Below are 23362 nucleotides of genomic sequence, written 5' to 3' on the forward strand. Positions count from 1 at the left end.
CCCTCAAAAAAAAAAAGTAAGATAAATATGTAAAAAAAGTAGGTGAGTGTAAGAAAAAAAAATGAATAAAGTAAGAGAAAGTGGTTGAAAAATGTAAATTTTAGTGGGATAAAAGGGGGAAAATAGTAAATTTTTATGTCCAAAAATAGTCTAAAACACAATGTAAAGATCTTATGAAACGAACTAAAATGAAAGGTGTATAAATCATCTAGAAGCGGAGGTATTAATAATTAAACTAATTTTATTTCTTTTAATACAAAATATTGTATTTATTCATAATAGTCCGTAGAAAAATCAACACACATTAAAAAAAAAAAAAAAAACAAGTGGGTAATTTTTTGTATTTTAATTTACAATAATACACGAAGGAAACTAGGAAAGCATTTTGGACACGGTAATAAAAATAAAAAAATAAAAAAAATATTAAAATATAAAGAGGAGGGGAATAAATAAATAAACGCTCAACTTGCAAATAAAAATAAAAAATTGAATCATTCGAAATATTAAAAAACAATAAATGAAGCATCAAAGAAATGGAGTAGGAGAGAATGCGTTGGCTTCACGAGAGAAAATCACTAACCCTTGATTTGTTGGTGGGGCGATGGCAGATATTGTCTCTAATTAAATATTACTACATACTTAATTATATTCTAAGATAAGGTTCTTATTTAATTGGAAATTAAATTAATATCAAATGGCAATTAAATTAATTAAATAATATGTGGAGTTAATATTAAAAAAACAGAAAGGCACGTTTTGCTTGATTGGTGTCGTGAAAATGACAATATTTAAAATTATCATGAATCAATAAATCATTATTTTGATCCCATTTTCCACTTTGATAGTTTTGGGCACGTTTCATGCATCATATGCCAACCCCTAATCATCATGGGTTTAGAGACATAACCCTGGTTTTATTATTTAATTGTGGATTAGTTATGGAGTATTTTTTTTAAATAATGCACCGTTGTCATGTTGTATGACTTTGTTTAAAGTTCTTTTTTCTTTTTGGCATTTTAATTTCCACTTTTTCAATATATTTTAATTAATAAAGCGTAATAATATAAATTGAATAATGAGTTGCTTCTACAACTACAATATTTTTGGGCTCGGTCTTAAGTCTAGGTCACGGTAGTACCACCCCCAAGGCCCCAAGGTCCTCAACTATATTATCTGAGTAGTCGAAGGTGGAAATATAAATCCATCTCAGATGTGTTTTTACAAAAATATATCACCTCACTAAACGATAAAATAGGTTAAAGACAAACGCTAAAGGACAAAATCAATATTTTTGGAAAATTGCATCCGTTTTTTAAAAATGGCATCTGTTCTTTGAAAAATGACACATGTTTTAATGTTTGTCTATCCCTATTTTCTCGTTAGTGGGGTGATGTGTTGTTGTAAAACATATCTGATATGAGACACGCCGCCCTCGTAGTTGAAGAGAATTTGACCATATATGTCTTTCCAATCTAGATAATAGTTGAAGAATCACACTATTAGAATTCTTATCTTTAACGACAACCCAATAACGACAACACAAAAAACATGTCGTGAGAAGCCTTATTATGTCATACTAGTAACGACAAATCCGGTTAGTTGTCGTTAGCATTGAACTTTACAAATTAAAAAGAAAAAAAACATATATTTGTTCGTCGTTAATCCCAATAAACCTATAACGATGGGTATCAAGTATTTGAACCACATGAAAATTGAGTAAAACACCCCTTGCAAAAGGTAGCAAAGGCGCCGTTTCTCAAACCTTTACCTGGTGAGTTTTCATCTTCTTCTTCTTTAATAAAATTATAATATCTCCATCCTAACATTCCATCAATTAACGATTGTGTTTTTATGTTTTGCTTCAAATTTGGGTCTTGAATTACAGCGAAGATCCTATCTTTAGCTCTCGATAATCCTGGAAACTACCTTGCTTTATATGTTGAAATAAGATGTTTGTTTACTCTCAATTTTATGCTTTTACTTTTAATTCGCGAATTCCCAATGAAAATTTTAATTTTGTTGGTCTAAATTTTAATTAGGGTTTTTGGCCCGAAATTTTGCTACAGTTCTGGTTTCTGGCTTGAACTTTTGCTATAATTCTAGTTTATATTACCTAATTAAGCTATTTTTTTTAACAATTTTATTTATAAAATTTGTGATTTTGAAGTGGGGTTTCTACTTTTATAGATAATTTGATGATATAGATTGGTTCAAAAACAACCAACTCGATATCCAACATCTGAAGAATGGAGCATCGAAAATCAAAATCAAGGCCATCGTTTTGGGAGCACATCAGATCTCTCGTCGGTAACTCGAATTTTACCCATTTGTTTTTTTGAATCACTCTATTTTTACATTGCAATTTCTTTGTTTATGTGAATTGGATAATTGGATGTGTATTATGATTATTTCATCTAGTTCAAATAATCAGTAAAAAACAATTGAAATAAATATTTGTTAACATGAATTGAAAATTTAGTTTTTATACTATTAAGTATTAACCTGCAATTCGTTTTGTTAACATGAATTGAAAATTTAATCTTCATACTATTAAGTATTAACCTTCAATATAGTTTTCATACTGTTCAAAACGGATGCATCACTGCAGCAAGATGAGAAGGTGGGATTGGGAGCTGTTGTCAGGGATGAAACGGGAATGTGCTACTGATTGCAGGAAGGAGTATGGTGGGGGCTCCGGGGCTGTCAGTGGTGGAAGCCGAAGCTGCTACTGTTTTGTTTGGTCTAAGACTCACCTATGATGCTGGCTACAAATATATAGAGGTAGAGATGGACTGTCTTCACCTGGTCTTAATGTTGCAGGGGAAGAGGAAGGAGGCGACGAGAGTGCAGATGAGGGTAAATGATATTGCTGCATATGTCAGTAGTTTTTATGATTGCAACTCCATTTTGATACTAGAAAATGTAATAAAGTGGCACATACAATGGCTAGAACCTCCCTCTCTTTTGATGAGGAACTTCTCTGGTATGATGAATCCCCACCAAACATTTTACCCCTTGTTCTGATGGAAAAGAGTTTGATTAAATGATAACTACGTATTTTACCCATAAAAAAAAAAAAACCTGCTATTCATTTTCTTCTTGAATTTCATAATTAGTGATTTACTGGGCATGTGTGTTAATTGACATAAACTTTTCGCACTAGTTTACATGTTGCAGCAGATTAGTTATATTCTTATAAGTTTGGGTGTAGTTGGATGTTGAATGTGCTTAATAGTACCTTTGAGTTTAGTCATATTATTGATTATTGATCCTAATAAGTTCATATTTTTCTAGTTTGGTTATGCCCACAAACAATTCTATTATTGGTGTGATTATTGTGTCTCTTAGGATGTATTTTTTAAGTTTGTTTCTTCAACTTGTTTCTAGCTGCACCATTACCTTTAAATTTATTTCCTATATTTGATGGAAAATTTACTTATGTGCATATGGCAAAACTTATGTTGCATAGAGTAGCTTCATTTAAAAGGGTTTCACTTATAGGAAAATGTATGTCAAATTTTATTTTTCTAATTTATTTCTCTTAATGCCTTGTAATAGTAATAACAGATGTGTGTGTTTTTTTAGTATGCGGGGGTCTGTGTATGTGTGCAGGACTTATGGCAGAGGCATGCAAATGTGCAAGCTGTTGTGATGGGCTGAAGCTTAATTGGTGTGTGCGTGCGAGGCTTGCAGGGGAAACCTAAATCATTTGATGTACTCATTAAGTTATGTATTTCTAGGATACCGTAGGATGGAACTAAGTGCTAGATGTTCTTTTTTCTTTCTTACTATTAAGGGAAATTTTGCGAGAAATTGATTTTGTGTTGCCATATTTTTGGCTAAAAATATTATTTTTATACGAAGTTTTTTTGTTCCTTTTCATTTGAATGAGTAATGAAACATTTTAAGCAATATATGTTATTGTTATTAGATGCTAATTAAAATTTTGGTGAAAATTTGAACATTTTGTTACCTCGACTTAGTTGGTCGATATTTTCTATTTGTTTGACGTTATTGCATGCATAATAACGACAACAAATTGAACCGTCGTAATAAATTAACGACGGACGAAGTATTTTGTCGTTGAAAATTCACGACGAACATCGTCGTTATAACCAATAGCGTCGGAAGCTGTTACGACAAAACCAACGACGAACTAAGTTCGTCGTTAAAAGTTTTAACGACGAACTTTTAGCCTTATAACGATGAAAATGTTCGTCGTTATAAACCATTTTTCTAGTAGTGTCATTTGAAATACTATTTTGAGATGTGCATTTACACACTATACTACATTCTTTTGTTCTTCAATTTTGTTTACGAGTATGAGTAAATGATAATGACTTGTGTATCTTTAATTTGAAAATATTTCAGAAGATCTTACACTTCTAACACTTTATGTAGTTTCTGTAACGAGAAGGTAATATCAAATGTTGTGGTCCCTATGAATATTTATAGTAATGGGATAATGTTTTAGAGACATACTAAAATGGTTAATGAGGCAAATAAAAAGGACGAAAAGAGTATTTGAATATTTGACCCATCGGACAAGTAAAACTTTTACATAAGGCGGTCTTACACAAAAGACCACTTTAGTAGGTTAAGCAATGAAATTAATTAGTTAATCACTAAGTCTAATTAGTTAAGCACTGAAATCGATTAGTTATGCATTGGAACTAATTAGTTATGCAATGGAACCAATTAATTTAGAAATGGAACCAATTAGTTAAGCAATCAAAGTGGTCTTTTCGGTAAGACGATCTTACACAAAAATAGCCGTCAAACAAAGTACTCCGTAATAAAACCAGAAAACCATAGTTGACTATAAATATGGATGTCAATTAATTTAGTTAATAAAATCTAAACCCGTAATAATTAAGACCTGATATAGAATCTCATCTATGCTACTCCCTCCATTTCTTTTTGATCTTCCTGTTTCTATAAATGTCGTTCCTATTTGATCTTCCTGTTTCTATTTTGGGACATGACTTTTTACCATAAATTTCTCCACCATCCCTTATTTAATTCATTCATATTTCCCTATTCACCCACCCAACCCCACTTTTATGATTTTTTTATTACTTTCATAAAAATATCTTCTCTCTCCTTTATTTCTTTATTACTTTCTTCATTTATTTATTATTTTCTCTTACACCCAATTATTAAAAGATTCCAGTTTCTTAATTTCCACCCAAAACTCCAAACAGGAAGATCAAAAAGAAACGGAGGGAGTAATTTTTTTTTTTTTTTTGGATTATAGATGAACCAATGAGGATTGAGGAGTGAGGACCCAACAAACGTAAATACGTAAAGAAAGGCGGCCCCCTTCATGTCACCTTATTTGTCGCATTTGCTTCCCCGATAATTTGTCCAATACTATGTCGGCGACGGCTCTTTGCAAATTGCAATTGCTATTTGTTTCTCACCAGATTTTTATTTTTATATTATGCAAATTTTATGTGAACACGTAGTATTATTTTATCATCGGTCCCATGCTTAAGAAAATGACTTTGCTTTTGTTTTATACAAATTTTTCTATAAGACGGTCTTATACAAAAGACCACCTTGATATCATATAAGTAAATTAAATGAACCAATTAGTTAAGCACTTGAACTAATTAGTTAAGCACTGAAACCAGTTAGTTAAGCAAATGAATTAATTAGTTAAACAATTGAATCAATTAATTAAGCAATGTAACCAATTAGTTAAGAAATTAAACCAATTAGTTAAGCAACCAAAGTGGTCTTTCCGCAGTCTTACACAAAAGTTGCCGTTTGTTTTATCGACAACATTTGTGTAAGACCGTCTTACCAGAAAGACCACTTTCACTGTTTAACTAATTGGTTTCATTGCTTAACTAATTAGTTTCAGTGTGTAACTAATTAGTTTCAGTGTGTAACTAATTAATTTCAGTGTTTAACTAATTGATTGTAATGCTATACTAATTAGTTATAATGTTTAACTAATTGATTCCATTACTTAACTTATATGACACCAATGAGGTCTTTTTTATAAGACCGTCTTATATAAAAGTTTGTATTGTTTTATAGTCTCATTAATTCGATTTAGAAGGTGACTATAGTATTTGACGATATAAGGAGTATTATATGTAGATAAATTTATCTGATTTTTCACTTATTTGAATATAACTCAATTTACTTAGATTTTTTTTGTTGGTTGCAAGTTAAGCTATGCAACCTTTAATGATTATGAACTAATCTTATTTGAAATCGAACTCAATCTTCTTAAAAGTTAAGGTAGTTGACTTGCTTAAGCGATGCTTTTGGCTTGAATGTCTTAGTTCACATACTCTACTGGATTTATTCTTTTATAGAACTCTTTTCTGTGGTTTAAGTGAAAATCAAACGAACAAAATATATATTGTAGTGTCGGACTTGACCTACTTATGATTGTGAAATTGTGAAGGACCAAACTCACCGAAGTGGTAAAGGTTAGGGCTAGATACAAGTTGATTATATTTCCGTAATACTCTATTTTTCTCTAAATATGTGCTCCATTTGACTTTTTACAGTCTTTTAAACGTAAATATCTAAAATTCTATACATGTAAATTTTGTAAAAGGTTGCATTTAACTGAGACTAACAATATTTCACAAATCATACTATTCTTTTAGGCTAGTTAGAATTTATGGTCAAACTTTTTAAAGTTTAACCCAAAAAATAAAATGGGTTAAATGTTTAGGGATTGAGAGAGTAGCTATACTACACTTATCATTAATAATCGATACGTACTTACGTAGTACTAATAGCAAAGTGAGTGATAGCTCAGTTGGTTAGAGCTTCCATCCCGATTATAGGTGATCCTGAGATCGATTCCCATCCCCGCCACTGTGGCTCCTTCGTAGAAAAAAAATAGCAAAGTATATTGACGTGATGTCGTGATCCCTTTAATTTAGAATTGATTTAGTTTTGCGACCCAGTGGTAATAAGTTCATAAAACTATATATCTTGAGTGATGAATACCATGGATGATAAATTGATAAGTGTCGGTCCAATGTGAACCTTAAAGTAAATAAGTGGGTAGACACGTCAAAAATCGGCCAAAAATACTGAGTCTTGAACAAGGTTTTGTGACACGTAAGTACGTAACTCGGACAACCCGAAAAGTAACGAGTCAAAATCCAACCAAACATGTTTTTGACTCTACCGATTGAAAATTGATGTATTTATAGTAATGACTGAGATTGTAAGAAGTGCACAATAAACACGTTGTTATTACTATTGATGGGTGAAATTATGGTTCAATCTGACTAAAATATAAACTTGTGTATGAAAATTCATTAATACATGTACATATATTTTATATTGTTATCTCGTGCATTAGCACCAACATAAACTAGTAAACAGTTAAAACAATCTCAAGCAACTTGCTAATAAGCCATTTAATTATGGCAAATTTGTCAAAAACTACCTTATAAAATATGATTTTTGCGAAAAACTACCTTATAAAAAAAATGTTGTAATAAACTACCTTATAAAAAATTTATGTTGTAAGATACTACCTTTTCCCGAATTATGAACGTTTGATCGAAATTTCGGGATTGACTTTACCATATATATGTCACGTGCCATTTAATTACGTCTTTCCCGTTAGATGTCGCGTAATATGCACCTAGTAAAGTCAACGTCGTAATTTTAAATTAATGCTCATAATATGGCCAAAGGTAGTATCTTACAACATAAAAATTTTATAAGGTAGTTTATTACAACATTTTTTTTATAAGGTAGTTTTTCGCAAAAATCATATTTTATAAGGTAGTTTTTGACAAATTTGTCTTTAATTATTAATATATAGATAGCTATGCACCTATCTGTACATGCATACGCGATTAAACGGTTGCGTTTCATCGATAACAAAAGCACGCAGCTATTCTCTCACCATTCTTCTCTCTCCTCTAACCTCTCACCATTTTCTCTCTCATCAAAACCTCTCACCGTTTTCTCTCTCATCAAAACCTCAAACTCTCTTTCCTCCATTGAAGTCACTCTTTCTCTCTCCTCCCAAACAATCCGACCTCCTTCCCTCCGCCTTTCACCGCCGCCTCCCTTCGATCTAACAACCGCCACTTCCTCAACCGCGCGCAGCTACTCAATCGTGTTAGATCCACGCGACACTGCGCCATAGATATTGTCGCTGAAGCCTTCTCCTCCCCTGCGACGTTGCCTCTCTGATCTTGTGCCATGGCGGTCGACAATCTCCGCCGCCGAACATCGATGCTCCGCTCTCTGGAAGTTTCTCTTTCACCGCTGACATCGAAGTCTCTCTCGGCATTGTCTGACTCATGCTCAACTAAGAACCGTGAATCCTTCCTTCTCTTAATCTGGTAAGTTCTATCTCCTTCGTTTGTATAACTTACTAAATTTGAATTTACTAATTTCGGACGAATTTTTTTGAAAGTAATTAGTTGTTAACCCTAGATTTTGTGTGAATTTGATTGAGAATTTTCATGTCCATGTATTTAATTTTGTGTGTGAATAGTTCACTTATTTCGTCAATTAATAAAGTCAAATTGCAAATAGTTTTCTGATTTAAGTGTCAATTTTATGAATTTTAATTTGATAGAGAAATTGCAATTTATTCATTATTGATTATGATTTGGTGACAGATTATTTGATAAAGAATTATAAGTGTGATTAGAATGAACAACATTTGTTAATTTTGATATTGTTGTACTTGTTGGTGGTATTGTGGTTAGGATTGTTGTTATGTATGATAGTTCACAAATAATAAGATTTTTGTGCGATGTTTAGTTTTTCAACTCTCTTGTTCAACTTATAAAGAATTATGTTCAATTTTACACAAAATCATGTTCAAATAAATTTAAATTGTAAAATTAATATATGTTCAATATTTTTGTGTGATGTTCAGTTTCTCAACTCTCGTGTTCAACTTATAAAGAATCATGTTCAACTAATTTCAACTTATAAAAGTGATGTTCACAACTAATAACATTTTTGTGCGATGTTCAGTTTTTCAACTCTCGTGTTCAACTTATAAAGAATCTTGTCCAATTTTAGGCAAAATATGTTCAATACTTTTGTGTAATGTTCAGTTTCTCAACTCTCGTGTTCAACTTATAAAGAATCATGTTCAATTTACACAAAATCATGTTCAACTAAATTTAACACTTTTGTGTGATGTTAATTATTTTTATCTTTTGAACAATATATGATGTGATTATCTATCAATTATGTTTGGCACCAAAAACATCTATCGTATTATGTAATTTGTGTAATTGTGAAATGTTAACTCAAGTTGCATTGCTTAACTTTTGGTTGTGATATGTATTAATTTCATTAATCATAGTAATTAGTATTAGCTTCATCTATTTACGCTGATAATATCGCTGAACAAATATTTTCTTCTTTTAGAAATGATTAATTTGCTACTTTGTTAGTCTTGATTTTGAGTGATGTTCAGTTTTTCAACTCTCTTGTTCAACATATAAAGAATCACGTTCAACTTATAAAACTATAATATGTTCAATACTTTTGTGCGATATTCAGTTTCTCAAGTCTTATGTTCAACTTAAACAAAATCACGTTCAACTAAATTTAACTTATTAAACTAATATATGTTCAATACTTTTCTGTGATGATCGGTTTCTCAAGTCTTATGTTCAACTTACACAAAATCATGTTCAACTAAATTTAACTTATAAAACTAATATATGTTCAATACCTTTGTGTGATGTTCAGTTTCGATCTAAAGTCTTATGTTCAACTTATATAAAATCATGTTCAACTAAATTTAACTTATAAAATTAATATATGTTCAATAATTTTGTGTGATGTTCAGTTTCTTAAGTCTCATGTTCAACTTATAAAGAATTATGTACAACTAAATTTAACCTATAAAACTAGTATGATATTTTCAAAAGCATTTTTTAAGTAGGTGCTCATTATTCTTTAATAATGTTCAGATTTTATAAGCAGATGTTCATTATTCTTTACTAAAATATCAAAAGTGGCGTTGTCTAAAAATTGCCATGTTCAGTTTATAATTCATCATGTTCAACTTATAGAAGATGATAGTTCACAAATAAGAACATTTTTGTGTGATGTTCAGTTTCTCAAGTCTCATGTTCAATTTATAAAGAATCATGTTCAACTAAATTCAACTTATAAAACTATGATATGTTCATAAATAAAAAACACTTTTGTGTGATGTTCAGTTTCTCAAGTCTTATATTCACCTTAAACAGAATAATGTTCAACTAAAAACATTATGATTTTCTTGCAGGAAGGTAAATGTTGATAAGAATGCGGCAATAAAAGAAAAAAAGTTGATTTAGAAATGGAAGATATGGTATGAAGAGATGTTGTAAGAATTGAAGAAGAATTGAAGGCAGAAGCAACAAGAAAAGAATCTGGAAATAAGGTCGCAGATAGAAAGAGAAAAGAGACCGATGTACATAAAAAGTGAAGCCGAAAGGAAGGAAGCAGAAAAATTAGAAGCATATAGAAAGAGAAAATAGGAAGTAGAAGTAAATAAATGAAATGTTCATTTTTTAAACATGAATGTTCATTAAATTACTTTAAATGTTCATTTGTGTGTTTTTTATGTGTGCTTCTTGTATCTTACTCAAATGTTCAGATCTTTTTTTTAGGAAAACAACTGTGATAAATTTTTTTTTAAAAATAAAAAATTCAAAAAATAAAAAAAAATAAAAAAAAGGAGGACACAGAATAATGGACTAAAAAAAAGAAAGGAGAAATCACACAAAACTGCTAAAATGGAATATTTGTAGCTCATATGCATGCAGGGGAAGTGATAAATCCAAGGAAAATTTTACTTCTTCCAAGGAAATCCATATTTTTTTAAAGTTGATTTCCTTGGAAGGAGTGAAATTCTTCCTTGGATTTATCATTTCCCTGCATGCAGAATTGCATGCATAGGTATGCAGCCAAAAATTTGGGATAAGCCATTTACTCCATAATTGCGTATTGAAAAACGGATGTAGCCCATCCAATAAGAGGCCCAATCCGTTTGCAATAATTTGGTATCCGTTTGCAATTACGAAAGTTGGAAACAGAAAACCCTTCTAATTTTGTTCTCAATTATCTGCGCAGATACTTTTCTTATTTTTTCCAGTATCCTCTATTGAATTTAGCATCGAGCTCTCGTTCATTTCTGCACTAATTTCAGAGGTAAACGAAGACAAATTCCGCAATCAAACGATGATCAAATCTAAATTAAGGGATTCAATTTCGTTAGCAACAGGTAGAGTTAATTTTTCCCATTTGCATCCAAATTTTTAGTTTTTATACATGTCCTTTTTCTGTGATTCGCGTTTGGTTATTTTGCCATTTGTTGATTCAATTTCGCTAAAATTTGACAATTTTATCCGACATAATATTCTCTATAAGTTAAAAATTTGACAATTTGATCATGTTATGCATTTTGGATTGGTTATGTTACAATCGGTGGGTATTCAATTTCGCTAAAAAATAATAATTTGATCAGCTTGTTCTTTTTGTGTGATCTATTTGGATTGTAGGTGTCAATAAGGTTGGTAATGGTGACGAATTTATATGTAATTAATTGAGTTTTTATATTTTTCCGGCAAAATTACATACAAATTTCAACTTGTTTCCGTTTACCAAACATGTAGTTGAGCTTTAGCGTAGGCTTGATCATGGGCAAGCTTTTCTATATGGTATGCATATAGAGAAGTTATGTGGAACTATGGAAGATAGAGGATTGTTGTTATGCTTGTGACAAACTGGGCACTTTGTACGTGGAGATGGTGGAGTGTATTGTGAACGATGCTGAGTGTTGGATAGGCTGAGTTGGTTGATGGTGCTCAGGCGAGTGCATCTCCAATGAGAATTAGACATATGGAAACCTAAAAGTTAACGAGGAGACTTGGAGAGGATGTGCACTTGTCCATGGATTTTAAAGCCACATTAAGGAGCTATTGAGTATTTGAGATTTAGTAGGCTAAAGGGTAGGACCATTTGGAGAGGATCGGAACAGAAGTAAGAATGTATGGTTGGTTTGGTGGTCGAAGAACGCTAGTGGTTGTTAATTCTTATGTGATTTTGATAGGGGTTTGAATACACAGTTGCTAAAAAAGAGGAGTGTCATACTCAAGATTGGAACCCAAACCGAATGTCCATGTGTGTGTGTGTGGGCATGTGAAGTGTTCTTTGATATTCTATCTTTATGCACAATGAGATGTGTTTAGGTAGCTCTTCTCTTTGACACGGAAGCTATTTTCCCTTTAAGAATCTCTGATCATTTCCCATAATTTTTTAACTGTGATTGGGAGAAATGAACTGTATTAGTTACAAGTGGCAGGGGCTTTTCAGTCCTAGCATAGTTGGTGACTTGATGTGCCATTAGTTCATGAATAGATAATGTTGAAGTTGTCTTTGTTATATAAAACAACTCAGGTGCTTGTGAAATGGGAGATGTGAAGATAATCTCGGGGATTGAAATTTTGTATTGGCTCTTTGCAAAATATTTCCACATTGACTATCTCATCAAAGGTGTGTGTATGAATATGCTTTCTTAGTTTGCTGATTTTTCTGGATGGCAGAGTTCAATACATGAAAGAGAGCATCAGAGGTTAGTTAGGTGTTATAAATTTCTACCAAATCCTGTAAGAGCAAGATGGATATCTCCTCGTTATCAGAACGAGAAAGCAAATTTCATTTCATTTGGACAACTGTTGAATTTTTATTTCTATTTTTGAAATAGCTGCAATTTGTTTCAGGGAGACTGGATAGTGCCTTTGTATCCATCTATCGATTGGATAGAGTTTAATCCCATTTGTGTTAGTAGTTCATCTTAATAGTAGGGATGAACTATGATAATCTCCTGAAAAATAGGTGTAAGGAAGAGAAGAAAGAGGAAATAAATTATTTGGATTGAAGACATGGGGACTTATTTTTTTTGGGAATATGAGCTGTGGGATGTGTTGGATTAAGCTGATAATTTGCACAATGCTGCAGAAATCAGTCCAAAGGATGCAGTTTTATGGAGATGGTTAAAGAGAAACTTGGAAATACTTAGGCTAAGGTTGTGAATGCTAGAAGGCAACTCGTGTTTTTAAATCTCACTGTTTTCAACATTATAATGTTCCAAAAAAAGAAATCTGGGTATTTATGTACTTGATGATATGATAAAGCAGTTGCATACTTGTTTGGCGTCAATGGTTCACAGTTGCAGTTTAAGGGGATAGTATTTAAATGCAAAGTTTTTTGAGCGAAAAGAATCCTCAGGGTTAAAAGCAAATGGTTTAGGGTTAATTTTAGGATTGTCAGTGTCAGAGCAAGTAAAGAAAAAGAGGAGGCAAGGGCATGGATTACTTCAAGGAGATATTATTATGAAATTGTTCTCAAGCAGTGATTGCTGTTGTAGGGTAGTACTAATAGTCATGTATTCATTATAGTATATCGGTTGCTTTTGATATTTCCAGTATGACTCGGCAATTTGGGGCATATTTGGTGCAACCTGAGTCGACGTAATGCTTTACTTAACCAATGGATACTTTATGTCACTATAAACACTAGTAGGAAGAGATAGAAGGCAAAGAAGAGAGGTGTTTGGAGACTTCAATCAACCCTAATGGATAGATTTCTATCCAAGAAGGTGATTCCGAGGCCGTGATTAAAGTTCTTGTTTTATATGCATGTATCTAAAAGGCTTTAAAGAATAAGTTACATCAAAGTATCAAACATTCAAACCATGTTATTACTATGTAAAGCCTCTGTTTTTCTAGTAAAATCAGTTTTGTTGTTTGATTCTTTGATAAGTTTTGGTAAAACCTTATACTCCCTCCGTCCTAGATTAGTTGTTACACTTACCTTTGCACAAAGTTTTAGGTGATAAGTGGTTGTTTGGTTATCAATTGTTATTTTATTGAAAAAGTAGATGTGATAGAAGTTAGTGGGGTATTTTTTTAATTGTATGAGAGAGGGTGTGGGGAAAAACATAAATTTAGTGGGAAGAGAGAGACAATATAATAATTGTGGGGTCATTCCTAATTTAAAAGTGTAACAACTAATCTGGGACAGCCGAAAAAGGAAAGTGTAACAACTAATCTGGGACGGAGGGAGTATAATGTTAGTGCAAGTGTGATTATTATGTATCCCACATAGAAAGATGAAGCAAAGAACTTCCAGTTTATAACCCAAGTGGGCTACTCCCTTTGCCAATTGATTTTAAGATGGAACTTTACTTTGGGCTCTGTTACTGGGCTTCTCTCCCTTGTCTCTCTTCCGTTTGTTTGATTAAATGTTGAATTTTCTTTCCTTGCACTTATGCCCATCTTTAATTTTATGCCAATTTTTCGTGTGATAAGGAGCATGTCGGCTGCTTCTAGTTTTTGGTTGGCTCTAGATTGAGTTAGTATGTGTACTTATTTGCTGTTTTCATCCATTAATTGAGTCATTATTTACTTGAAATCATTGACACCATTGCTTGCGTTGTTGTGATGTCAATATCAGGATCCATGCATAGAGCCGTCAGAGGAGATCAAAAGGTTACCTTGTGCCACTCATTACTCCTAAACTAGCGGATGCAAAAAATGTTGTTGCTGGGGAGCTTTTGAGCAACGTTAAAAATCGACGTATTTATAGAGGATCACGGAAGTCGTTCTTTGAGGTCAGTTTACTACTCCATTTGACATCATTGTTGTGAATCAGTGATCTGGAGGCATAACCATAGTTTGGGCTTGCTTATATCGTCTCATCCCAGTTAAGGATTTGTGTTATAGCATGTTGATTTCTTTTTTCCTTTTACTTGTGCATCCTATCACTATGACGTACTTCCCCATTCTCTTTTAATTGCAACGTCTTGGCTTTTCCACAATTCACATATTCCACTTCGACCACAATTTTTTTGTTAATATGTGAAGGGTTTTTATATTAATCTTAATGTATACTTTCAAATTTTCATATTTTTACTAATAGATGATTGAAGATAGTAATCTCAACGTGTGCATTTGCAAGTGTGGAAGTCAAAACATTGCAATTAAAGGAGAATGCAGAAAGTATTTGTGCATTGACTGAGTTTTAGATAATTCACAAAACATAAATTTAGAAACTTTGTGACAATCCTAATTCAATTTTTCCTGTTTTGGATATAATTTGCACACTCCTCCTACCAGTGGCGGCGCCACTATGAGACTATGAGACAAGGTTAGACCGTCGCGCACCCATTTTTTTTTATAAACGTTTATACCTTGTATTTATTAGAAAAATTTAATCAATACGGATTATATAATTATTTTATTAACATGTCGACACCCTGACTTAAATCCTGACCCGCCACCCTCCTACGTTTTTTTCCTTCTATCAACTTTATCTCGCCTTTCCATTTTCTACCCACCTTCTATTCCTTTATTTTCCCCCCTCCACCATTTCCGAATTTTTTTATCGAATCGTTGTGTAAGGTTCAGCATGTCTTTCCTTCGAAAATTGTAACTGCGAGGTAATACGGAGTACTTTGGTACTTTTATTGACAAACGACAAGTAATGAAATAAAGTTACTAAAGTGATTGTACAATATGGCATGGATTATACAACTCAGTATACAACTGTGTAACTTATTCAGGTCATCGGTAGTATTTTGTACACAATGATAATGTTTGATATCAAAAATCAAACGTAGCTTATTTTTGTAGGACAATGATAACATCTAAACATTACTACAAAGATTCAACAAGTAGGACAATATTAACATCTAAACCTTACTACAAACTACAAAGATATAACGATAGAAATTTTGTTTTCCCTTGGAACATCAGAGTTATCTTTTTTTATGCCTTGTACGTGATTTTCTCATTGGATAAGTATACATCATCTGTGGATCCAATTTTGGGAGACTCTCCACTGTTAAAGCAGACTCAGGCACGCTTTCAAAGTGTACCATCCATAGCCATATAATACTAGCAAGCTCACCACCTTGGCTAAGACCATGAATATGATCAATCGGATTACATTGAAAAGCAGCGTAGGCTAGCTTCTCCACCCATACTTTTACTATGAAACTCCACTTTTGATTTACATCAGGAAACTGTAACTCTAGCTTTTTAGCCAAGATATATGCATCCTGTAGCGCAGTTTGGGTCTTATCATTCCCACTGCTCTGTTGTTGGCTTATCAGCTCTTCAAAAATTCTTTCGAGCTGCATCCCTTGTGTCGGATAGCCTTGTATTCCACTATCCTTAGTGAGCTCATAAATATTTGTCCACATCTCTAGACATCTTCTAAGCGCAGCTCCCCTCCGTTTGGACATTATCCACGGTTGCACTATCAGTAGGTATCCCATATAATCCGACAAAAGCATACTCATGTAATGTGGTTGGATAGTGCTTTGATCATCATCTCGAGTATTCGTGCTGCTGGTGTGGTATAAGATGCTCGTGGCTACGTGCCATAGGAGCACTCTTTCTTCGAATGAAGCCTCACAATCTACCAAATCGTGATGATTGTCCTGCTTGAGCACCCATAGACCCTTGGCTGCAATAATCTGTCTTGTTGCATTCAATTTACGTAAAGGGTCATCTGATAGTTTGAATATGATATTTCTTAGCTCACTGAAAATGAATTCCCCTATCTCGTCATTGTATTTCTCCTTACCAGATAAAGACCATGTATTTAGTATGTAATGTATAGTGGCTGACATCTTTGATGGTTTCCTGAGGCTGTATGTTAGCAAGTTGAATCTTAGGATTTTTCTAGACCACCTAGGCCAATAATGAGGGTCATTACGGTAAACATGAGGAAAGTAGTGTGTCTGCATGATGGGGTATGCGACAAGATGATGGGTGATTAGTAATATATACAGGAGGTTGTTAGAAAAGTCTAAGGAACATATGTATAGTGATTTGCTCAAGGGTGGTAGTGCCAATAAAGCCGTTGAAAGAAGAGGGATTTCTACTTCTTTGACGGCTGTGAAAAGAGAAACTTTGAATGTACTCATGAGAAATAAAATAGCATAGAGAATTACATAGTTATTTAGAAATATTGTAGCAATGAATAATGGTGAGGAAGAGAACTCTACGCTTAGAAGTACAGTTATAATAAGAAGCTCAAACTTATACGGGACCACCCCTCCATAGAATTTGTAGTAGATGAGTTTGAGTTCAGCTTCAACTATCCTGGCGGCACTCTTAGGATTTAACCAAAGGTAAGAGGATTCACTGGTATTATCGGAATTTAACCCAAGGTAGGAGGATTTACTGGTATTAACGGGGTTTAACCCAAGGTAAGAGGTTTTGCTGGTATTATTGGGATTGCCATTTTGTATGTGATGACCCAAAATCAACCTCCAAAATCTTTTGAAGAAATAACGAGCATAAAGTGCCACGCTCTCTTCATTCAATTCCATGACCTGACCTGTTTCACAAGAGTGTAACTGCAACGTGGGTTTACTCGATTTTTGGTTGATTTCGTTGCATCTATCCCGCAAATGCTTTAGCTTGGCAAAAGTTCTTGTCCATGCCAACAAGACAAAGGTAAGGGTGACTGGCATTGTTTTCCTTTTCCAGGACTCAAATTGGAAAAGGAAAGCAATTAAAAATACCATATTATAGAATAGAAACTCAAAAATTACTTTATACGATTCCCTAGTAATCTCACCCGGATTAAGTGATAGAGGAAACTCCCTTTCCTGTCCATGGCCTGCAAGATGAAGCAACATAAGAGATGCCCATGTGAGCAGGGGTGACTCATGGCCAGTAGTGCCGCGATCATAGCTGAAGACAGCATAACTACTGATGAGTATGAGAGTTAAGGCAGGAATCCAGTTGCTAAGCGAAAAGATGATGAAGATCAAGGCTTGCACGGTCTTGCTTGTACTTCGTTTTCTCCAGGGTGCTGCGAGATACAGAAGGATTTGCAACCCCAGGCTCGAGGCAACTAATACTTTGAAATACCATTCTTTGTCAAATTCTTTTGAGCTTCTGCAAGAATTATCCATTTCTCGGTTGCAAAATGGTAATTGGAGAGATGTTTTTAAGTTTTAACCTTGTGTTTAATGATTCAATCTAATCTAATTTGTGTGTACGACTTCTTCCTGTCTTTTTTACTTGCCCATCTGTTTAAGTTGTGTTTTCTTAGAAGCTGACGTAAATATATACTATATGGCCGGTAATTATATATGCCTAGTTTTTGCCTTTTGGTGTCTGAGTTTCTTTATTTTAATTTTCTCTTCAGAATATCGTGCTATTGTGTGTGTATTATTCCATCCATTTTTATACTGTCTAATCCCTTGACTTCTTCCAAGGGATGGTCATTCTATTATATGTTTATTAGATTTAGTTGTACATTAAACCAACAAAAATGGCATCACCCATTTGTCATTTCTCCTTGTAAGTTTCTGGAAACTAGGGTTCCATTGAGTTGGATGGAAAATATGTTTTCATGGAAAATAATCGTGTTGGAGAAAACACGTTTATGAAATAGTTTTTCTTTGTTTGATTTCTCACAGGAATAAGTTAAGGAAAAGAAAAATGGATCGAGGAGAAATATAGGAGGATAAGAAGTAGGGGGAAATGTGGCAATCTTGTATCACGTTTCCCCCGTTTCTCAATTAAACGTTTCGCTTTGAGTTTTATACTATTTATATACTAAACTTAGATTTTTTTGCGAGATTTGAGTGCATGGGAATGCATGAATTTCGAATAACACGCCACCGCGTATATATTTGTAAATTTATAATTAATTTATTGATTAGGTGTATATGAACAATTTTGGAGACATTTGGTGAGGGAGGGGTTGAAGATTTCAAAATCCAAGCTAGTTTATTTTCTAATTTATCTCTGATATCAGGATGCTAATGACAATTTTTTAATTACTTTTTTTTGATGTTATAATAGAAATCAGTCTTAATCGAGCTAGGTTTACTCAAGTTTTGTACGTACGATGTATCATCCAATAGAAATCAAACCTAATCACGTGGTTGATTATGTGTTAATACAACTACTGGTATTTTTTTTATTCATAATCCTAGGAGCGACAAAAATTAGGTACCGTGTGTGACAAGTCAGTCTATAACAACTACCGTCTGTATTATCTAAATATGTTGTTAGATTTTGTTGCTTGTGAAATATAATTAGCCTTTGTCAAATTTTCTTTGATTATGGTCTTTATTTATATTCCAGCCAAATGTGAATAAAAGGATCTTTGGTGAAAGGAAAGAAAAGAAACGTTCGTGATGGAAGACGATGGATGTTCAGATAAGATAAGTTCACAAGTTTAGGTAAAATCAGGTATACAAATGTTCAGTTTACATCTATAACAAGTTCATATAATCTGACAAGGTCAGATATGTTCAATTAAGCTTAAATACGTTTAATTATGTACATATAAATGAAATTTGATGAATAAAATGCTCCTTAAGCTGTAACAATTTTCGCAATTTCAAAGAAGTGGACGAGAAACTATTAAAATTGAACCAAAGATCTGTACGGACTATCTAATGTGCTCTTACTTGTTAGTTTGGAATAAACTTCTCCCAATAACAAAAATAGCCAAAGACATATATTTCTATATTCAAGGGTCTGTTTGTTTTAGCTTATTTTAGTTTATTTCACACAATTTAACAAACACACAGTCCTTTTCAGCAAAAATAAGATTAGATAAATTAAGTTAATTCCTGATTAGTACAAAATAAGTTTGTTTCAGTCAAATTAAGGTGAAGCAAACATAATGCAATTCAAGATAGAAGCTAGATACTTCAAACACAAGCCACCAATTGCACCCGGGCAGTCTTTTGATCTTACCAATTGCCTGATCTTTTACCCTTAGTTGAATTGTTGGGTCAACGGAAGTTGGATATCACGATATAACAAACTGTAAACTTTAGCATGGAGGCGTGGAGCTGAAAAGATACAGTTCACGTTTACAAGATATTGTTCTGTGTGAATTTTTTTCTATGGTCTTATATTGTCATCCCTTTGATTAATTTTTGATGGGTAGAAGATATTTTTTCATATAACCCAAGCAGTGGCGGAGCCAGGAATTTTGAATCGGGGGGTCGATATTTTTGAATTTGGAACTGTCTACTTGTTAATAAAACAGTTATGAGTTCGTATTAATTTACTTTTTCTAATAAATATAAGGTATAAACGTTTATTATTTACAAAATTGGGTAGTCGGCGGCCCACCCTTGACACCCCTGTCTCCGCCACTGAACCCAAGACTATCCTTATTGGTGAAAGGTTGGTGAACGGATCAATCAATTTGGGTTTGATTTTTACGTAGTAAGTCCTTTAGTTTGAGGTCGAGATGTCTGCTGGGATATGGGGGAGATGGTCTATTGTTGAGGAGCAAATTCTACTGCTCGATCCGTATGATTATATTATTTCAAATATTGCTAATACGTATGTACACCATAGTAGTTTGAATTGTTGTTAAGGAACCCTCTGTTTTTTAAAACTGAAAATTGACCTCTGTTTTGAATTGTACTCGGACTGTGTGAATTCGAAGTATAGAAAGTTGACTTGACTAGCACCCGCGTACGATGAATCACTTATGCGCCAACTACTATTGCCTCGAATCGTTCATCACTCTGTGCGACAAACTGTATATAGCCTGCAAAATTTGTGTGACACCTTAATCATTTATCATTGATTTTTTTTCTTTTTATCTAAATCATACGTTAAAACTTTAATTCAGTTATTTAATTATCTAGTAATGGTCAGTAGCCAAGGCTTAAACATGTTGTGGCAGGAATGGCATGTGAAAGCAGCAGTACTGCTAAGCTTGTTGCTGCAATGGCTACTGCTTCTGTTGGCCACATTCAGAAAAAGAACAGGTAATGTGTTTTTAACCAACTTAATCTATGGAATCTACTTGTTAAGCACCAAGGTAGCATTTGCTACCTTTTATCTTGTAGTGGGAGCTCACTTTTTCACAATGAAGAAGATGCCTTTCGGTCTATGGGCAGCCTTAATGTTGCTCCACCTAGCCGGCCAAGAGCGGCTTACAGCCTATTCTGTAGATGATAACAACCTCTGGCGTACCTCCACGTTCAGTATTCTCTTGCAATTAGTGGTTCATGTTGGTTTATTTGTTCCTCAAGGGGACCTTCCTTTCCCAACCCGGGTCATGTTATGCCTCGCCGTGTGGAGGATTTTTTGCCGAGCCTTTCGGTTAAGGATGGGAACCCAGGAGATGATGACGGTTTCTAATTGGTTATTTTCATCTGATCATGACCCTGAATTAGTATTGGGTCGAGCTTTAAACGAGACTGGTGTTGATGATGATACGCAGACGGTTTGCAATGCTCACTTCTTGTTAAAGAAATATTCCCTGTGTCTCCTTGCTGATGATGATCAGCATATAGCGAGAACTCGTCCGGTAAGAGATTTCTTCAAAGCCATTGAAATACCTAGCAATGCTATCAGAATAGTGGAAATAGAGCTCAACTTTATTTATGAATCCTTTCACACCGATGGCACCATTCGCAAACACCTTAATAACAATTGGTCCTTGATCTATGTTTTTCTCCGCAGTATTGAATCCCTTTTTTGTGTTTCAGCCCTAATCTTTTTTATTATTAGCTCATCTAAATCAGCTGACATCTCACGAGCTGACTACAATGTAACGAGCCTATTGCTTTGGGGGACTGTAACCTTGGAGCTCTTATCCTACATCATGACGGTCTTCTCTGACTGGACCATAGCTGCGTTGGGAGCTAACCATGGTCCTATTAGTAGTTTACTCTTTCAGTTTGTTCCTCAAAGGCGGCGGTGGTGGTCTGACAGTGCTTCAGTATGGGTGAGGTTTGCCAGAAACTTTTTCCGTAGATGGTCTGAGACAATCTGCAAATTCAACTTCATGAGATACAACATTCAAACAAGCTCTCGAAGTCCGACTATGGAAGCTTATATGCGGCAATTGGATGAATTGACAGGCACACAGAACTTAATCACAAGCTTCAGGTTTGTTTCTGGTGAATGGTACACTGATGAACTTGGCAACTTCATTTTCAGGCAATTGCAAAACAGTGAACCAGATATCATTACATCCTTGAAAAGAAGATGGTCAAATGATGATTCCTACAAGACTAGTGTGCTGGTGTGGCACATTGCAACAGAACTCTTGTACATTCCCAGTAATAGGCAGCGGGGGTATGAACATTGCAGATACAGTAAGACTCTTTCAGATTACATGGCGTACCTTCTCTTTATGAAGCCGCACTTTGCACCCAAGTCATGGAGAAACCCTTTGAAACAAAGTGAAGCAGAAGCAGCGCGGAGAATCATTCAACAAATAGCTGTTGAACATCAAACCGGAAGTTTTGAGGAACGTCTCAGAAGATGTTGCCAGAAAATCCTTAACCTCGATCTTTCACACGAGGCCAACGATGATTATGTGCAGAGTCTTTCTGATGCCATTTCTAAAGCTAATAAGTTGCATGATGATTATCGGTATAACAGGGAAGCACTTTGGCGAATGATGAGCCACGAGTGGGTGAAAATCTTGGTGTATGGTGCAAGTAAGTATGATAAACTCGAGCATGTACGAGGGCTTTGTCAAGGGGGTGAACTTATTAGTATCGTTTGGTTATTGGGTTTTCATTTAGGACTGTTTCTGGAGACGAATCCTTCATCATCAACATCATGATTTGATCTTGAAGTGATCATTTATCTTGATTTATTGGTGTAAAAATCTCCCTTGCACATTCCATTGTCAGTCAAAGTTTATGCTTTTTATCTGCAATGTAATACAGCAAAATTCTATTTTCCCTATCATTTAATTTGTGCTATACCATACTGAGTACTCACTCCGTCCTTTAATACTCGACCCAGTTTGACTTTTTGCACTATTTACATAATTTATTTTGACCCCATTTTATTTTTAGTATATGAAAACAAATGTTAGTATATGAAAACAAATGTTATTATATATTGTTGCTATATTGTTGGCTTCATCTTAATATATATTTTCAAAATATTAATATTTTTATAAGTTTTTATAATATGTAGTTAAAGAAATTGGTTGTTAAAGTTGTGCTTTGACAATCGTGTCCGGTCAAAACAGGCCGAGTATTAAGGGATCGAGGGAGTATGGTTTTTCAAATTTACAGGGCATAAAAGACAATATTTTAAGCAACAAAATGTACAACTATATATGTACTAATTTGTCTATAACTGAAATCTGCCGTTTTGATGAACACAGACGACATTACCTGATTGATGAATCCATGAGTCTAATATCTATCGTGCTCGTATTTAGAGTCTGTTTGGAAACCTCATCACAGATGTATGGTAAATGTGCTGAAACGATACTTAAATTAACAATAATTGGTTGTGAATTAGAAATGCTCCAACTAATTTATGATAACAACCATTAATAATTACGAATTACGAAAAATAATAAG

General features: G+C 33.8%; 1 protein-coding gene and 1 long non-coding RNA gene across 15 annotated transcripts; both read left to right on the forward strand.

Annotated features, from left to right (window-relative positions):
• The first annotated feature begins 1421 nt into the window (after positions 1 to 1421).
• On the forward strand, positions 1422 to 3830 carry LOC130464071 (uncharacterized). 4 transcript variants are annotated; one of them, XR_008924366.1, is made up of 3 exons: positions 1422 to 1771; positions 2188 to 2307; positions 2574 to 3830. It is a non-coding gene; the product is annotated as an uncharacterized lncRNA (long non-coding RNA). The 4 variants fall into 4 exon arrangements; XR_008924365.1 differs by having other exon boundaries at positions 1428 to 1771; positions 2188 to 2303; XR_008924367.1 differs by having other exon boundaries at positions 1447 to 1771; positions 2188 to 2303; positions 2609 to 3830.
• A 7213-nt stretch (positions 3831 to 11043) lies between these two features.
• LOC110792039 (uncharacterized) lies at positions 11044 to 22733 on the forward strand. Of its 11 annotated transcripts, none has more exons than XM_056831611.1 (5): positions 11045 to 11242; positions 14476 to 14632; positions 15138 to 15168; positions 19137 to 19244; positions 20707 to 22733. In XM_056831611.1, the coding sequence occupies exon 5, from the start codon at positions 20893 to 20895 to the stop codon at positions 22603 to 22605; it is 1713 nt and encodes a 570-aa protein (XP_056687589.1). In that variant the 5' UTR covers positions 11045 to 11242; positions 14476 to 14632; positions 15138 to 15168; positions 19137 to 19244; positions 20707 to 20892; the 3' UTR covers positions 22606 to 22733. The 11 variants fall into 11 exon arrangements, with proteins under 11 accessions (XP_056687587.1, XP_056687589.1, XP_056687591.1 ...); XM_056831613.1 differs by having other exon boundaries at positions 19137 to 19234; XM_021996839.2 differs by lacking the exon at positions 15138 to 15168 and having other exon boundaries at positions 20707 to 20791; positions 20924 to 22733.
• Positions 22734 to 23362: the final 629 nt, after the last annotated feature.

The sequence above is a fragment of the Spinacia oleracea genome, chromosome 6 (assembly GCF_020520425.1).
Source record: "Spinacia oleracea cultivar Varoflay chromosome 6, BTI_SOV_V1, whole genome shotgun sequence".
NCBI classification, from domain to species: domain Eukaryota; kingdom Viridiplantae; phylum Streptophyta; class Magnoliopsida; order Caryophyllales; family Amaranthaceae; genus Spinacia; species Spinacia oleracea.